Here is a 13,509-nt window from a genome sequence, read left to right as displayed (position 1 = left end):
AAGTAGGGATCTGAAACATGCATTAAAAGCCAAATCCAGAGATTGCGATTGGATAAAAAATTTCCGTATGGCCTATAGGAAAGCCACAGCCACCAGAAAAAAGGAAATCAAGGCTAACGTTATTGAATCCCTTTTAGACCCCTCAGTGCTGGGGAACAGCAGCAAGTTCTGGCAAATAATTAATAAACCCTTGTTTGACAACCCAAACGACACAGCCCTTGGAACAAACATTTCAGAGGGGGAGTGGGTGTCCCACTTCAGTACAATTTTTAAGAGTAACGAGCATCGGGTAGGCTATGATGTTTTATCTTCAACTGTGACTCCACTGTGTTTCACAGTACAAGAGACTGTTAGGGGAATACAGGGTCTAACCACCAACAAGGCCCCAGGTCCGGACGGATTGCCGCCGGACCTGTTTAAGTCCAGCATCCCTTTCTGGGCTCCGGTTCTTACTGCTGTAATCAATGCAGCAGCGACAACTGGGTGCCCCAGAACTTGGGGTCTCTCCACTATAGTCCCCATTTTTAAAAAGGGCGATCGCAGTAGCCCGTTATGCTACAGGCCAATCTCTTTACTAAATTCAGTAGTTAAAGTGGTGGGGGGTGTAATTCTCAACAGGTTGTCCTCTTGGGCTAAAGATAATAACATCCTTTCTCCTATACAATATGGGTTCAGACCAGGGCACTCTACCATCACGCAGTGCCTGAACCTATACCTTATCCTAAGCAAGTATACACTAGCGAGACAAGGCACTGTCTACATGGCATTTATGGACTTGTCGTCCACATTTGATTGTGTAGACAGAAGCCTACTCTGGGCTGCTTTGTTGAGAATGGGTGTAGAGAGTAACCTTGTCTACTTCCTCGCTGATCTGCATACAGATACTAGAGCGAACGTCCGTTACTCCCAAGATCTTAATGAAACGGACGAATTTAAAATAAATCGAGGTGTCCGACAGGGCTGCATCTTGGCCCCATTTTTATTTAACCTGTACATTAATGAACTGGAGGAATTTCTTCTCAACGTAGAAGCAGATTACCCCTTAGTTGAGCGCAAAGGGGTACCTGTATTACTCTACGCAGACGATGCTGTTCTTATTTCTAGAACAGCAATCGGTCTCCAGAAACTTTTAAACTCCTTCCACAAATTTATGGAGTCACGCGGTTTAAGCATAAATAATACCAAGTCCTACGTCATGAAAGTAGGCAAGGGTGGCTTGAAATCAGAACATTTTAGTATAAACGGTGAGAAAATTCCATCAACCAACTCCTTTTCTTACCTCGGGGTCCTGCTTGATCATAAACTGTCATGGGGCCCTGCAGTCTCCAAGAAGAAGGGAGAAACAATAAGGGTCAATGCGGCCATTCTCGGCTTTGCAAAAAAAATCGGCAATTGCCCGACGGTCGCATTGCTTAAACTGTACCAGGCAAAAAGTGTGGCGGTTGCCTGCTATGGGAGTGAGCTCTGGGGCTATCGTAAGAGTAAAGACCTAGAGGTCACAGAAAATAACTTCCTAAAAAAGATTCTGAGACTCCCCAGGGGTATTGGGAACTACTCGGTTCACGAGGAACTGGGGATCCCCTACCTAGGTGACAGAATAGCAGTAAGCCCTGTTATATGCTGGATGAATTGCTGGCTGAACAATGACATCCCATTAACACATGCTATAATGAAAGAAGCCTTAAATCTAGATGGGCGGTTTAAAATACCGTGGGTGAAGTACATAAAGGACAGCCTAACGGCAATCGATCGACAGGATCTGTTCTATGCCCCAAACTTAATTACAAAATCTGATGTGAGCTTGGTCAAGAACGCTATACTACTGTTAAGAGGTACTGACAGAGAAGAGGTTGAGATACAGAAGGTCAGTGTTAGGAAACATCTTTTATTAAAAACTTGCTTGCAAATGGAACCCTACCTGACTTGGCCTATGTCTAGCTATGAAAGATTTTTGCTAACAAGGTTCCGCTTTGACCTCTACCATCTTCTACTGGCAGTCCCCAGCGGGGCTCAACGGGGCGAAGTGTTGCCAGCTTGTGGCTGCGACGGTAAGTCTCCTCAAGATCTGGCACACTTCCTTTTTATCTGCCCATATTATTCTATCCCACGGAAATTATACCTCAAACCGTGCCTTAAAAAATTGAGTTTTACACAAATTAAACCTGCACTTTATTATTTACAACTACTGAATAGCGATTGCACTTTATTTGTATGTAATTTTCTTAAAAAAGCCATCTGCTTTAGGAAAAGCATGGATGGCTAACCACACTGCAAAAAATTTTTTTAGGTGTTTTTAATACTACAGTTATTTATATTTTTAATCATATGTTGCCCATGCTCATACTGTCTGATATATTGTACTGTATACTGTGTCTCCATTTGCCAATTGAAGTGAACTGTTTGTAACGTTATTTTTTATTGTGTGTTTATAAATTGTACTTTTATGATTGTAAAACCTACAATCGAATAAAGATTTAGAATTGAATTGAATTGACTATTATATAACACACTACACAAACCAAGAGTAAGTTCATGCGTCTACTTTTTTAAATGAAAGTGTAAGCGAATTACCTTGAAATGTACACTTTGTCATGTGTTAGTCTTGGTATGCTGCAGTAGCGGCGCTGCCTATTCACTTCTTGACACTGCACGTCTTTCTTGCCATACCTCTCAACATGGAAGGCTGCAGCAGCGAGGACACAGAGACGGTGGTTTAGCGGCTTCCGATGATGTAAAATGCTCTAAGTGAAGAATATAGTTGTGCAATCCTCTACATCTACTTCAAAACGTGAGAGCGGAGGCACCGTAAAGACAGAGTGTCTCTGTCACTCCCACACTGGGTGGATTTGTTTCCGTTTGTAGGGACGCTGCAGGTACGGCGCCTGGTTGACAGTCACCAGGTCCCCAGACAGTGTAAGATCGAACACTGCCAGCAAACCGATTGAGGGATCGAGCCCCCGCTGTGTGCCATATTCTGTCAGCAAACTCTCAAGGAGGACTAAGCCCCAGCCAATGGGGATGTCATTGTAACCCTGTGAATTGCAAGGAGGCACAGGGCGGAAGCAGCGTTCTGACCGGATCAGAAACGCTCTCTCCGGATGCCTGAACACTACCAACACTTAAATAACATCCTGTGGGCTGTATTCGTACCCAAGGCTGCATGCAGTATTTTTCCCAATGTTTCCGTTCACCTTAATGTCACGCCCACTTTAGTTGTTTCGCACCTCCTCTTTATGGTGCCGTGCAGAAACAAACCGCAGCACCTGTATCGATAAAACCTACATGCACACTTTTGTTGTTTTGCAACTTTCATTAGGTTGCCAATCTGAATCAAACAGCGGCACAAACCACAGCGTCTGTGTAAATAAAACATATGTGAGCGGCCGAGAGTGAAGTCAACACATCGCTGCGCCTGTGTCGATAAAACCTACTTGCACACTTTTGTTGTTCTGCAACTTTGCATTTGGGTGCCGCACTGAAACAAACTGCAGCGCCTGTGTAGATAAAACGTATGTAGGTGGCTGAGAGTGAAGTCAGCGACATGGTAATAAATAAGTATTCCTACAAGAAATACACAAAGACTTACAGTGAAAGGAAACTGTAGTTGGCCGGTGCTCTTGGCCTAAAGACAGAAGTAATTTATCAAGAGCACCAACCAATAAGGACCCATGAAATAAAAGAGTGAGGCAGCACTGAACCAATGGCAAGCAGCAGGTGGGATTACACTCAGTATGAGTGATTACAGCAGGTCTTTCAGACAGCACATGCACGCTGATGCTCAACCTAAAAAAAGGCTAACATGTGATATGGGCTCGAGACCTTGCCACAAATTCATAGATCTGCAAAACATTATAGATTTCCCAGATTCTTCAAGAAACCCTTGTATCTCAAAAAAGTTCCCCCTGTCCTGTTTGCAAGAGGGTACCGATTAGACTGGCTATTGTGAAATGAAGGTTATGCACACCATTTGTGCTGCACATTCTTCTACGTGTAGCTCACGATTCAGAAATAATGTGAACTTCGGCTTCTAAACTTAGAATGCGATGCAGGTGCCTCATAAGTACCACTCACTTTTTCTCTTTGAAAGAAGACCTAAACATGTGGCAAAACAAAAAAAAGGCCCTTTGTATAGGTATTTAGGACACTAATAAAGCGGCATGCATGATGCATGGTTCTTCTGTCATTGAGAATGTAGAAAGTGGAAATAAGGTTGAATGACTCTGCCACATGTTGGAAAAAGGGGAACATACATATCTGTAGGATAAGGTATAAACTAATTGTATCCAATTATCAAGGTTTTTCCAGGCATTCCAACAATTTGCACCTGGAAAATGTTTAGATTATCCAGGCAATACAGTTTTTATGATTCACAAAGGTACTTTAAATGTTCGAGGTGTAGGCTATGTGTTTTTTGGTTACGCTATTCGAATGCTCTCTGAGATGCATCATCTTAGCAGTCAGGGAAATTTGGATTTCTGTATCGGATGGAAGACACTCCCTTTTGTCTTAAATTGATAAAAACACATATCAGGATCTTTAGCCGCGTGTACTTAGTGTCCCTCCTGGAACAATCACATTTTTTTTGCAAAGATCAGACAGAAATGAGGTAGACTTTATGGTAATGTTTTTTGCAAATTCATCTAGTGATGGCGCGGCATTAAAGTTTTTATTTTGTATGTTTAAGTTTTTATTGGCATTTAAGAGTAAGCAAAACATATTTATCACATGAAAACAGCATAGTGATGGTCAACCAAAGGTCCATTACAACCCTCCCAACCCCGTCCCCGATAGGCTCTATCAGGACACATTTCTGTATCACATACTGCACAAGGCATGTCATTAAAGTTATTAGAACACTCAGCTCTTAGGAAACACTGTGAGGCAGTTCGGGACGCACAACATTGTTTACAAATCGAATAAGTATATAAAGCAATAATGAGGACTAACCAATAATACCTGGTAATTTTCAAGGATTTTTGTTTTTGTTTTTGGATCCCAAGCAGGATGTCTATTCACCTTAAATGTGTTCTTCGTTCTTTAGGATAAAGGATTATTACTTCGACCTCTTATGAGCAGTCAGCGTCCTATGATTAATCAAGACCAAACTACCCCATAAAATTTTTTGGACCAGCTACGTTTTTGGAGAAGTAAAATTTTTATAGGAGAGTCCCAAGGCATGGCATTAAAGTTTTTAGAACACTCAGCGTCCTCCTCTTAGAAAACACTGTGAGGCAGTTCGGCACGCACAACATTGTTTACAAATCCAATAAGTATATAAAGCAATAATGAGGACTAACCAATAATACCTGGTCATTTTCAAGGATTTTGGTTTTGTTTTTGGATCCCAAGCATGATGTCTATTCACCTTAAATGTGTTCTTTGTTCTTTTAGATAAAGGATTATTACTTCGACCTTTTATGATCAGTCAGCGTCCTATGATTAATCAAGACCAAACTTCCCCATACAAATTTTTGGACCAGCTACGTTTTTGGAGAGGTAACATTTTTATAGGAGAGTCCCAACAGAGCACGTACCTATCCCCCCTGCCATTTAGAGTTATTCGGTACGAAGAACTGAAATAATTAAGTTGTCCATATTTAGAAAGTGAATTTACTGAGCTACACTCTTGTGCCATAATGCAATGGTAGACTGATAGCGTGGGAGAACCCAATATACCCTTGGAGGCTTGGGCAATTCAAATAGTGTCTGGTCAAATGTGCCAACAAGGGATTTTGTTCAGGGAATATGATTTCTAATTAGTTGTATTGAAATAATTAAATAGTTCAATCTAAACAGATCTTGAACCAGCAGTTAAATAAATTACTTATACAATAAATGCGCAGAGAAACAAAAACAACAGAACAAACACTGGAATATCTTATAGTCAATATATAAATGTATTTTCATCTATAGATCACATTAAGAAGGGTACAATTAGAACAGAAATTAATTCAATGCAAAACATGAAAAGGATATAGTGCAACTTAACCTATAGTTCATGAGTAAAAACATCCATTCCCAAATAGTCAAAGTGACGTATCTCCTGATAAACAAAACAATCACTTAAAATGCATTAAATATTAAGGAAGTGGATGATACAGTCGATGTTTCAGTCTTCCGTGCTGTAAATCCCTCAGACCATCTTAAGGACAATAGATATTGCATCTAGCAAAGACCCCTAAGAGAACACAATGCATACAGTTACATATGTCAGTTCAATTCAACTCTGATCAATTGATTCGACAATAAATCCAAGATAACCCGTGTTTAAACATGACAGCGTAACTATATACTGTCATACTAGATCCACATACTTTACTGTATTGTCATTTAAGTTCTCTTAGGGGTCTTTGCTAGATGCAATATCTATTGTCCTGAAGATGGTCTGAGGGATATACACCAAGCAAGACCAAAACATCGACTGTATCATCCACTTCCTTAATGTTTAATGTATTTTAAGTGATTGTTTTGTTTATCAGGAGATACGTCACTTCTTTGACTGTTTGGGAATGGATGTTTTTACTCATGAACTATAGGTTAAGTTGTAATATACCTTTTTCATGGTTTCCACAGTGCAAGTGTGTCTGAATTGTAAGCATAGCATTTGTGCACGAAGGGGTCCCTTCCTGTATAAAAAAAGTTTAAGCATTTTCCTCTTCGTACGTATGCTGTAGAATGTAGCACACATGCAAAGAGGAAAAACAAGGAGAAACAAACATTTCTCCTCGTTATGCCTGCCTCAGAAAGGCACATCATTTTGGCACAATCCATATTTCTTTGTAGATTTGCATGGAAAACCCATACACCCATCGAATGCACACTACACGCAAAGTATTGCAAAGCAGTGCATTGCGTGGTGTTACTTTAGGTTACAATCCAGTGCAAATCACTATTTGTGTAGGATTGTTCTTCTCACCACTAGACTTCTCTTCATGTCTGCGTTAAAAAAGTAACACGAACTCGACCCCAAGTCTTTGAAAATCTGGACCTTAGTTTTCAAAATACACTTCTGCCTCGTTGAAAACGGGTTTTCACAAGGGATATCATTTAACAATTTTTGCATACGTTTGCGACTAGCAGTCACGCTTCACTAATGAAAATTGCGTCAAATGGCACAGACTTGGGATGATTTAAAACAGGAGCCCGGACTTATTTTTTTTAACCACGTTTTATGTATGCAGTCATTTTTCAGGAATTCGTGGTCATGGGGAGAACCCAAAGTTAAGCTTTGGCTCGCTTGTCTATAATGCATGAGTGCCAAATTTAAAATAGCATTCTGCAAAAGTGGGACAAAAAGATAGTGTGGCACCTAACCAACATATGCAAAAACAACAATTGATGTTGCCATCATGTGGGAGGCAACAAAAAAATGTGTGGAGATTCCCCACACACACGCTTGACTGGCTCAGTACCGTTGTATATGGAGTGGTAATGTTTGTACTACCCAACATGGTTATGTGGCTGGGTAGCAGATGGGCTCTGCATATTTTCCTTAGTGTGAAGGCTAATGAACAAAACGGCTGTGTCCCTTAACTCATTGGCTTGCTAGGGACTATGGAGTACATTTGTTTGCTCCCTTGCTTAGCTCTCCAGAAATTAAACAGAAGTTTCCACTCCTGCACAACCGCATAATCAGCTGGTTGGGTTACAGTGCCCATGGAGGCACTGTAAATATGTGGGCAGGTCCTCCAATGCCCGAGGCTTAGGGTCTACAAGGCTATGAGGTGAGACCTGCATTCTGCATGAAATAGGATTATTTGTTTTTTTATTTGAATATTGTACAATTATCTTGATGTCGGTAGCTCAATGCTCCTTTTGTTGTTCTCCTGCAGGCAAAGCATAAGCGATTTCTAGGACACTCAGCCCACCTGACAAATATACGATTCACCAGTGGGGATCGCTATGTCGTGAGCGCTGGAGGCGATGACTGCAGGTATGCCATCTTTAGACACTTGAAAATGCATTTTGGAGAATAGCATGCATGTACCAGGACAGAGTGCACATCTCTGTGAATTCCACCATCCTACATCAACCATACACCACCCATCATGTTGCTCACATCTGAAGTATGACTGTCATGAACACATTTTGCTATTTTGCGAAACAACTATTGACCAGCTACTATGTGATACTATCAGGGGTTTTCAGTCTAACATAACAGCATCAAATGTAGCATACACTTCACTCAAAAATGCCCACGCCTATATGGTTTCTGTTGACATTTTAAAATGTATACCCTCATAAGTGGTGGAATTTCATCCGGAATGATAACTTGGGGTGGAATTCCAGCACCCCAATTCTGAGTGTCTTCGAGCCGGAAATTGTCAGGTCAGCAAACTACAGATCTGATCATTCAAGGCTTGAGACTCTGGAGCTATATGTGTTGCTGCAGGTTCGGGGCAGCTAGCAAGAGCATAACCCAGCCCTGATCCACCTGCTGCAGCAACCTGGGGGAGGACTGACACGTGATAGGGAGACAGAAGAAATGCTCTATAGTCACAAAGCCATGGAACATGTCTGCTCTCTCCTTAAGTTAGCGCACAGTGTGCTGCTCAACGCCATCACAGACAGGCTACCTGTGTATCCGGCAGGATTGTTTTTGTGCAGGAAGGGACACCTTCCTGCACAAAAGCAATCCTTAGAGGCATATTTTTCTTTCTATGAGTGCTGCGTAATGCAGCACACATGGGAAGAGGACGTAATGAGGAGAAATACAAATATTTCTCCTCATTACGTATCCGTTGAGTAAGTGCACAATTTTGGAGCAAACTTAGGTTTAAAAGTCTTTGTAAATCTAGGTGTGCATCACAATACATGGATGGATGAATAAGAACGCCCATGCTCCACCCATGTAACCCTTACCCAACACAAATTAATAGAAGGCAGTGCTATGCTCTTCATTGCATTACTTTGTATTTACTAAACCATGCAAAACGGTTTTTTGCTGCTTGGTAAATGTAAAAAATGATTTTGCCCTCCAAAAGTGACGCTGCCCAGACACAAAATTATATTAAATCTGGGCCTTTGTTGCTGCACCAGTGTCATATTTTGGATGCGGCGCAGAGGCACGGACTCGCCATGAAGAGCACTGGCTATGCACCGCAAAAAGGTGAAGCACAGTGAGTGCGCCCTCTAAAAGGGAGCAAAAGAGGTCCCATTGACCTCCCTGACCTCAACCTACAGGGGTGCAGTTACTCACTACCTGTAGGGGATATCTGTCCCCCTTGAAAGTGCAGACCCAGTGCTCCCTGTACTGAAAAGGACAGATCGTCTACTTCAAACGACCGGTCCACCTTTCAATAATGCATTCCCCTCATGACAGCACGAGTTTGTGGCTGCCCTGGGAGTAGCGCTTTATGTGTTATAAAGTGCAATGTCCCTGCTTTCCCCTGGTGGACTCAGTTAAAGGTGTGCCACGACACATTCAGGGACAGTGTATCCTTTGTGTAATATGGCCCTTGACTGATATTTGCTCCACACCATATACTATGCTTATATAGGAGGTACTCAAAATTGTATCAGTGATGTTTGGATCTACACAAAGATGGCTTACAAAGACTTAAGGGGCATTTAAAGCATGGCAGAACTGTGCATTCACCAGAAAATTGCAAGTGCACCATTCTGCCAAACTAGTGGTTCACCTGCCTCCTTTAGATATGGGGGAGTACAGGGTTTCCAACAGTAAAGGTTCATCTGGCTCTTGCCTTGGAAACCTTTTCCCTCACAGCTCATCTTCCACAGAACTGTCAGGTCAAAGAGACGATAGCCCCACTCCAATTAGGGTAGGGCGAACGTCACTCATTTTCCCTACCACGCACTGTCTAGCAAGACGTGGTCTCAGCCAGGAAAATAACACGGTGATCCGCATGCACAGAAAGAAAGCTACCTTTGGGTTTACATTGTTTTTATTTTTATTCTAGAAGGACAGGCTCACACTTTGACAGTTTGTTCTTACAGAACAATACAGTTTGCTAAGCTATAGCATCATAAATAGAACCTATTCAGCAAAGCATGAGCGCCTACATTGGAGGTGCCACACAGGTACAGAGGCTACCAGGCAGGTAGCTATCTTTAAATATAGCGGGTGGTCCTGTAGGGAGCACCAGCAAAATTGTAAGGCGCTCAGTTACAGAAGGTCAGGACTATTATGATAATGCCACAATTCTAGTAACTGCATTACAGGAATTGTGACACTGCTTTAAATTTTGAAATAAATGGAGTGCAACTCACAAAAACAGTGTTTCATTTTTTTTAACGCTTTTAAAGTGCAGAGCTAACACCAGCTTTTTGTTGGTGCTACCTAGCACAGATTTTCTGTGCAGTGAGGGGGAAATGCTCTGGTTACTTACTGGTAATCTTCATTACCCTTAGTCAATCTCATTCTCGTCACAGTCATTACTAATTAGGTGGTTGTTGCCTCACGAATGAAATAAAGCAGGAATATCCTAAAATGCTAGTGCTAGCCATCTTTAGTGCCACAAAGAGGGATGGCACTCCAGGCTACTCCTTTGTATATCCAGGCCCAGTCAAAGAGCTGAATGGAGGATAGGTGGGTGTAATGTAATGACTGGGACAAGGACGGGATGAATTTAGGGTAAGGAAGATTACCGGTAAGTAACTGGGGCATTACCCCTACAACCCTCATCGTTGTCCCAGTAATTACTAATGAGGTATACCAAAGCTGAAGTACTTTGACCAACAGAATAACCAAGCTAAAATAATCTAAGGAATCCTAACCATGCAACTCACCAAGTTGAATGCATATACAGAGGCAAAACCAAGTACAAATGTCAAATTATCACAATGCAGAATTCAGTAACCCCGTCCCCAGACTCAGTTTTAAATCTGAGACAGTATTTAGATGATACTGTCTAACATAGGTATGTTCTCACAACCACATATCTCGTGGATAGATAATTTCTGCACTTCTGCCCAAGAAGCCGCCACTCTTTTTGTGGAACTTCCCTGAACTGGAAGGATTTTCATAATGACCTGTTCTGCTAGCAGAATGTGTTGACTTACTGTATCTGCTCAAAGTCATAGTTGTCGCCTTGTACGCTTTCCAGATTGACCAAACGTCACAACTAAGTGATCAGTCTTCAGGAGTGTTGAACCAGTCAGCATAAATTAAAAGAGATCCTTTAACATACAATGCTCTCAACAACTATCCTTCAGCATTAGAAGGAGAAGGCCTGGAAAGAAAGAAGTATCTCCTGAGATATATATACGACAAAGTTATACTTCAGAATAAAGGCAGGATCGGGTTTTAAAATTACACCATGTTCTATAAACTTGGTAAAAGGAGAAGCACATTTTAAGGTACCTAATCCACCAATCCTATGAGCCACAGTTAGAACAAGAGTATATAAGTGTTAAAAAATGTAAACCTGCAAGGCCCTTCGTACTGAAGAAAGATTACATGCAGGGATGACAGACGTTGTTAAAGGTCTAATCACTGCAAAGCTCTTGAACAGTCTACATATCAGAGAATTCACCCCTGAATTAGGTCCAGAAAATGCCCTTAAAGCCTAGATTAGAAACGATTGAGACCTCAAAGTACAAAGAGATAGATTGAGATGAAACCCATCCAAGCAAATTTATAACACCGTAGAAAATTCCTACAATGAAGCAGAAACATTGTCAGAAGAACACAATGTACCAAAGAACTTCGTGTAAGGTCCCCCAAATTATTTGCAAATTCTCCCAAAAGTCATTTTAAATAGTGTGAGATCCTGTGATGAAGAAACTTCATGCTTAACAAGTCCACAATCATGCTGTCGACTCCTTTGATGTGGGGAGCTACAAGAGTCAAAACGTTCTCTTCCAGGGGATCCTCATCAAAGTGATAAGCAATTCCTATTCCTACCCAGTATGGGATACCGAAGCACTTCTTAAAAATGATATATATATATATGAACTCCACAATCCTGAAATCGTTCACCATCTCGAACAAGAGGTACGGACCACACAAGTAGAGATTTGCGAAATCTTCTTTTATTGATGCAGTTTTTTAAAAGTACAAGTGCAGCTTCATATCACAGCGAGTGCCCAGCCTGACTCGTTTCGACTGCCTATGGCAATATTGATCACATGACACGCCGGACCTATGAACAAGTACACATAGTGTGAGAAAACAAGGCACATGATTCGATCTCTCCAATTGGGTTAAAGATGACAGTGCAATACTGAGTTAAAAGACTAGTAATCACTCATTGCTGTTGTTCCAAGCGCATTTGTGTAAACTTCTTTTTGAATACATGTAAGAAAAATCAGAGCATAGTGCTCCTTTAACATAGCGCCACATACAACATATAATCAATATTTCTTATAATCAACAACAAAAATTCTAGCATAGTGCTCATATTCATATGTTGATGAGGCCAATAATCACATAAGCAGCAAATATCATGTTACAGACCAATCTCCAACTTTTATACAACAATCTTAGGAATCATAAAAAACTATGCAGATCATCACTGTTGTTAAGACCATTTGGCATTTTAGTATCCAGTAACATTATAAATTCTGATTCAACCTGCCTCAGTCTTTTCTCTCTGTTTCCCCTTCTGATGTTCTTGGGCACAGAACAGATAACATAATATTTCAAATCATTCAGGTTGTTCTTGTTTACTAGTTTTAAATGCCGTGCAACCGGATAACTAGGATCTGAGTTGACCACTGCGCTCAGGTGTTGTAAAATCCTATTAAAAACCTGCAGTTTTGTGCTACCCACATAAAGTAGGTGGCATGTGCATTCTATAATGTAAATTGCATAATCTGTTCTGCAAGTATAGTGACCTTGGATTTTAACTGGCTCTGAACTAAAAGCAGTGGTATATTCCGAAGTATTTATGCCAAATTTACATGCACGGCATGAACTACATTTGAAAAAACCTGATTTGGCTGAGAGCCAGGTATTAGTTGTTAAGACTTCCGGGCTGTTTCTTACCAGTGCATCCCTCATTGAGGGTGCCCTTCTAAACGTTAAACTAGGAAGTTCTGGCAGTATTCTTGACATGGTTATGTCCGATCGAATGATTGGCCAATTTTTATACAGAATCTTTCGAACCTGTCTCTCCTGTCTACAAATGTTTGTTATTAGCCTTATATTGCAACCTGATTCTACACCAGTGATAGGAATCTCATTATCAATCTGTCTAGATGATGTTGGAGTATCAGGTATTGTCATGTTACGGCCATTAGCCTTATCTCTAGCTTTTTTTTTAGATCTTTAGCTTTATATCCTCTTTTTACAAATCTTTCAAATGCTTCGTCCTGACACTTTATCAGATCAACTTCGTGACTACAAATACGCTTTATTCTTAAGAATTCCACATAGGGAATACTACGTATAAGGTGTTGTGGATGTGAGCTGGTGGCATGAAGCACAGAGTTTCCTGCCGTCAACTTTCTGTGCAACCTAGTATGGAGACTGTTTTCTTTTACATAGATTTCGACATACAAAAATTGTACCTGTTCCCTGCTGATCTCTGACGTAAATTTCAAATT

General features: G+C 41.0%; 1 protein-coding gene across 3 annotated transcripts in view; it reads left to right on the top strand.

The window, feature by feature from the left end:
- EML5 (EMAP like 5) overlaps positions 1-13,509 on the top strand; it is a 1,317,369-nt gene that overhangs the window by 1,226,664 nt on the left and 77,196 nt on the right. For all 3 annotated transcript variants that reach the window (XR_013600929.1, XM_078660021.1, XM_078660020.1), the window contains one exon: positions 7,833-7,933. Coding sequence is in view for 2 of the 3 variants with exons in the window: in XM_078660021.1 (XP_078516147.1) it covers positions 7,833-7,933 (101 nt within the window). In the remaining variant the exon portion in view is untranslated. The remainder of the gene's footprint in view (positions 1-7,832; positions 7,934-13,509) is intronic.

This window comes from Lissotriton helveticus, chromosome 9, assembly GCF_964261635.1.
Source record: "Lissotriton helveticus chromosome 9, aLisHel1.1, whole genome shotgun sequence".
NCBI classification, from domain to species: Eukaryota; Metazoa; Chordata; class Amphibia; order Caudata; family Salamandridae; genus Lissotriton; species Lissotriton helveticus.
This window is presented reverse-complemented; position numbering and strand designations above follow the sequence as displayed.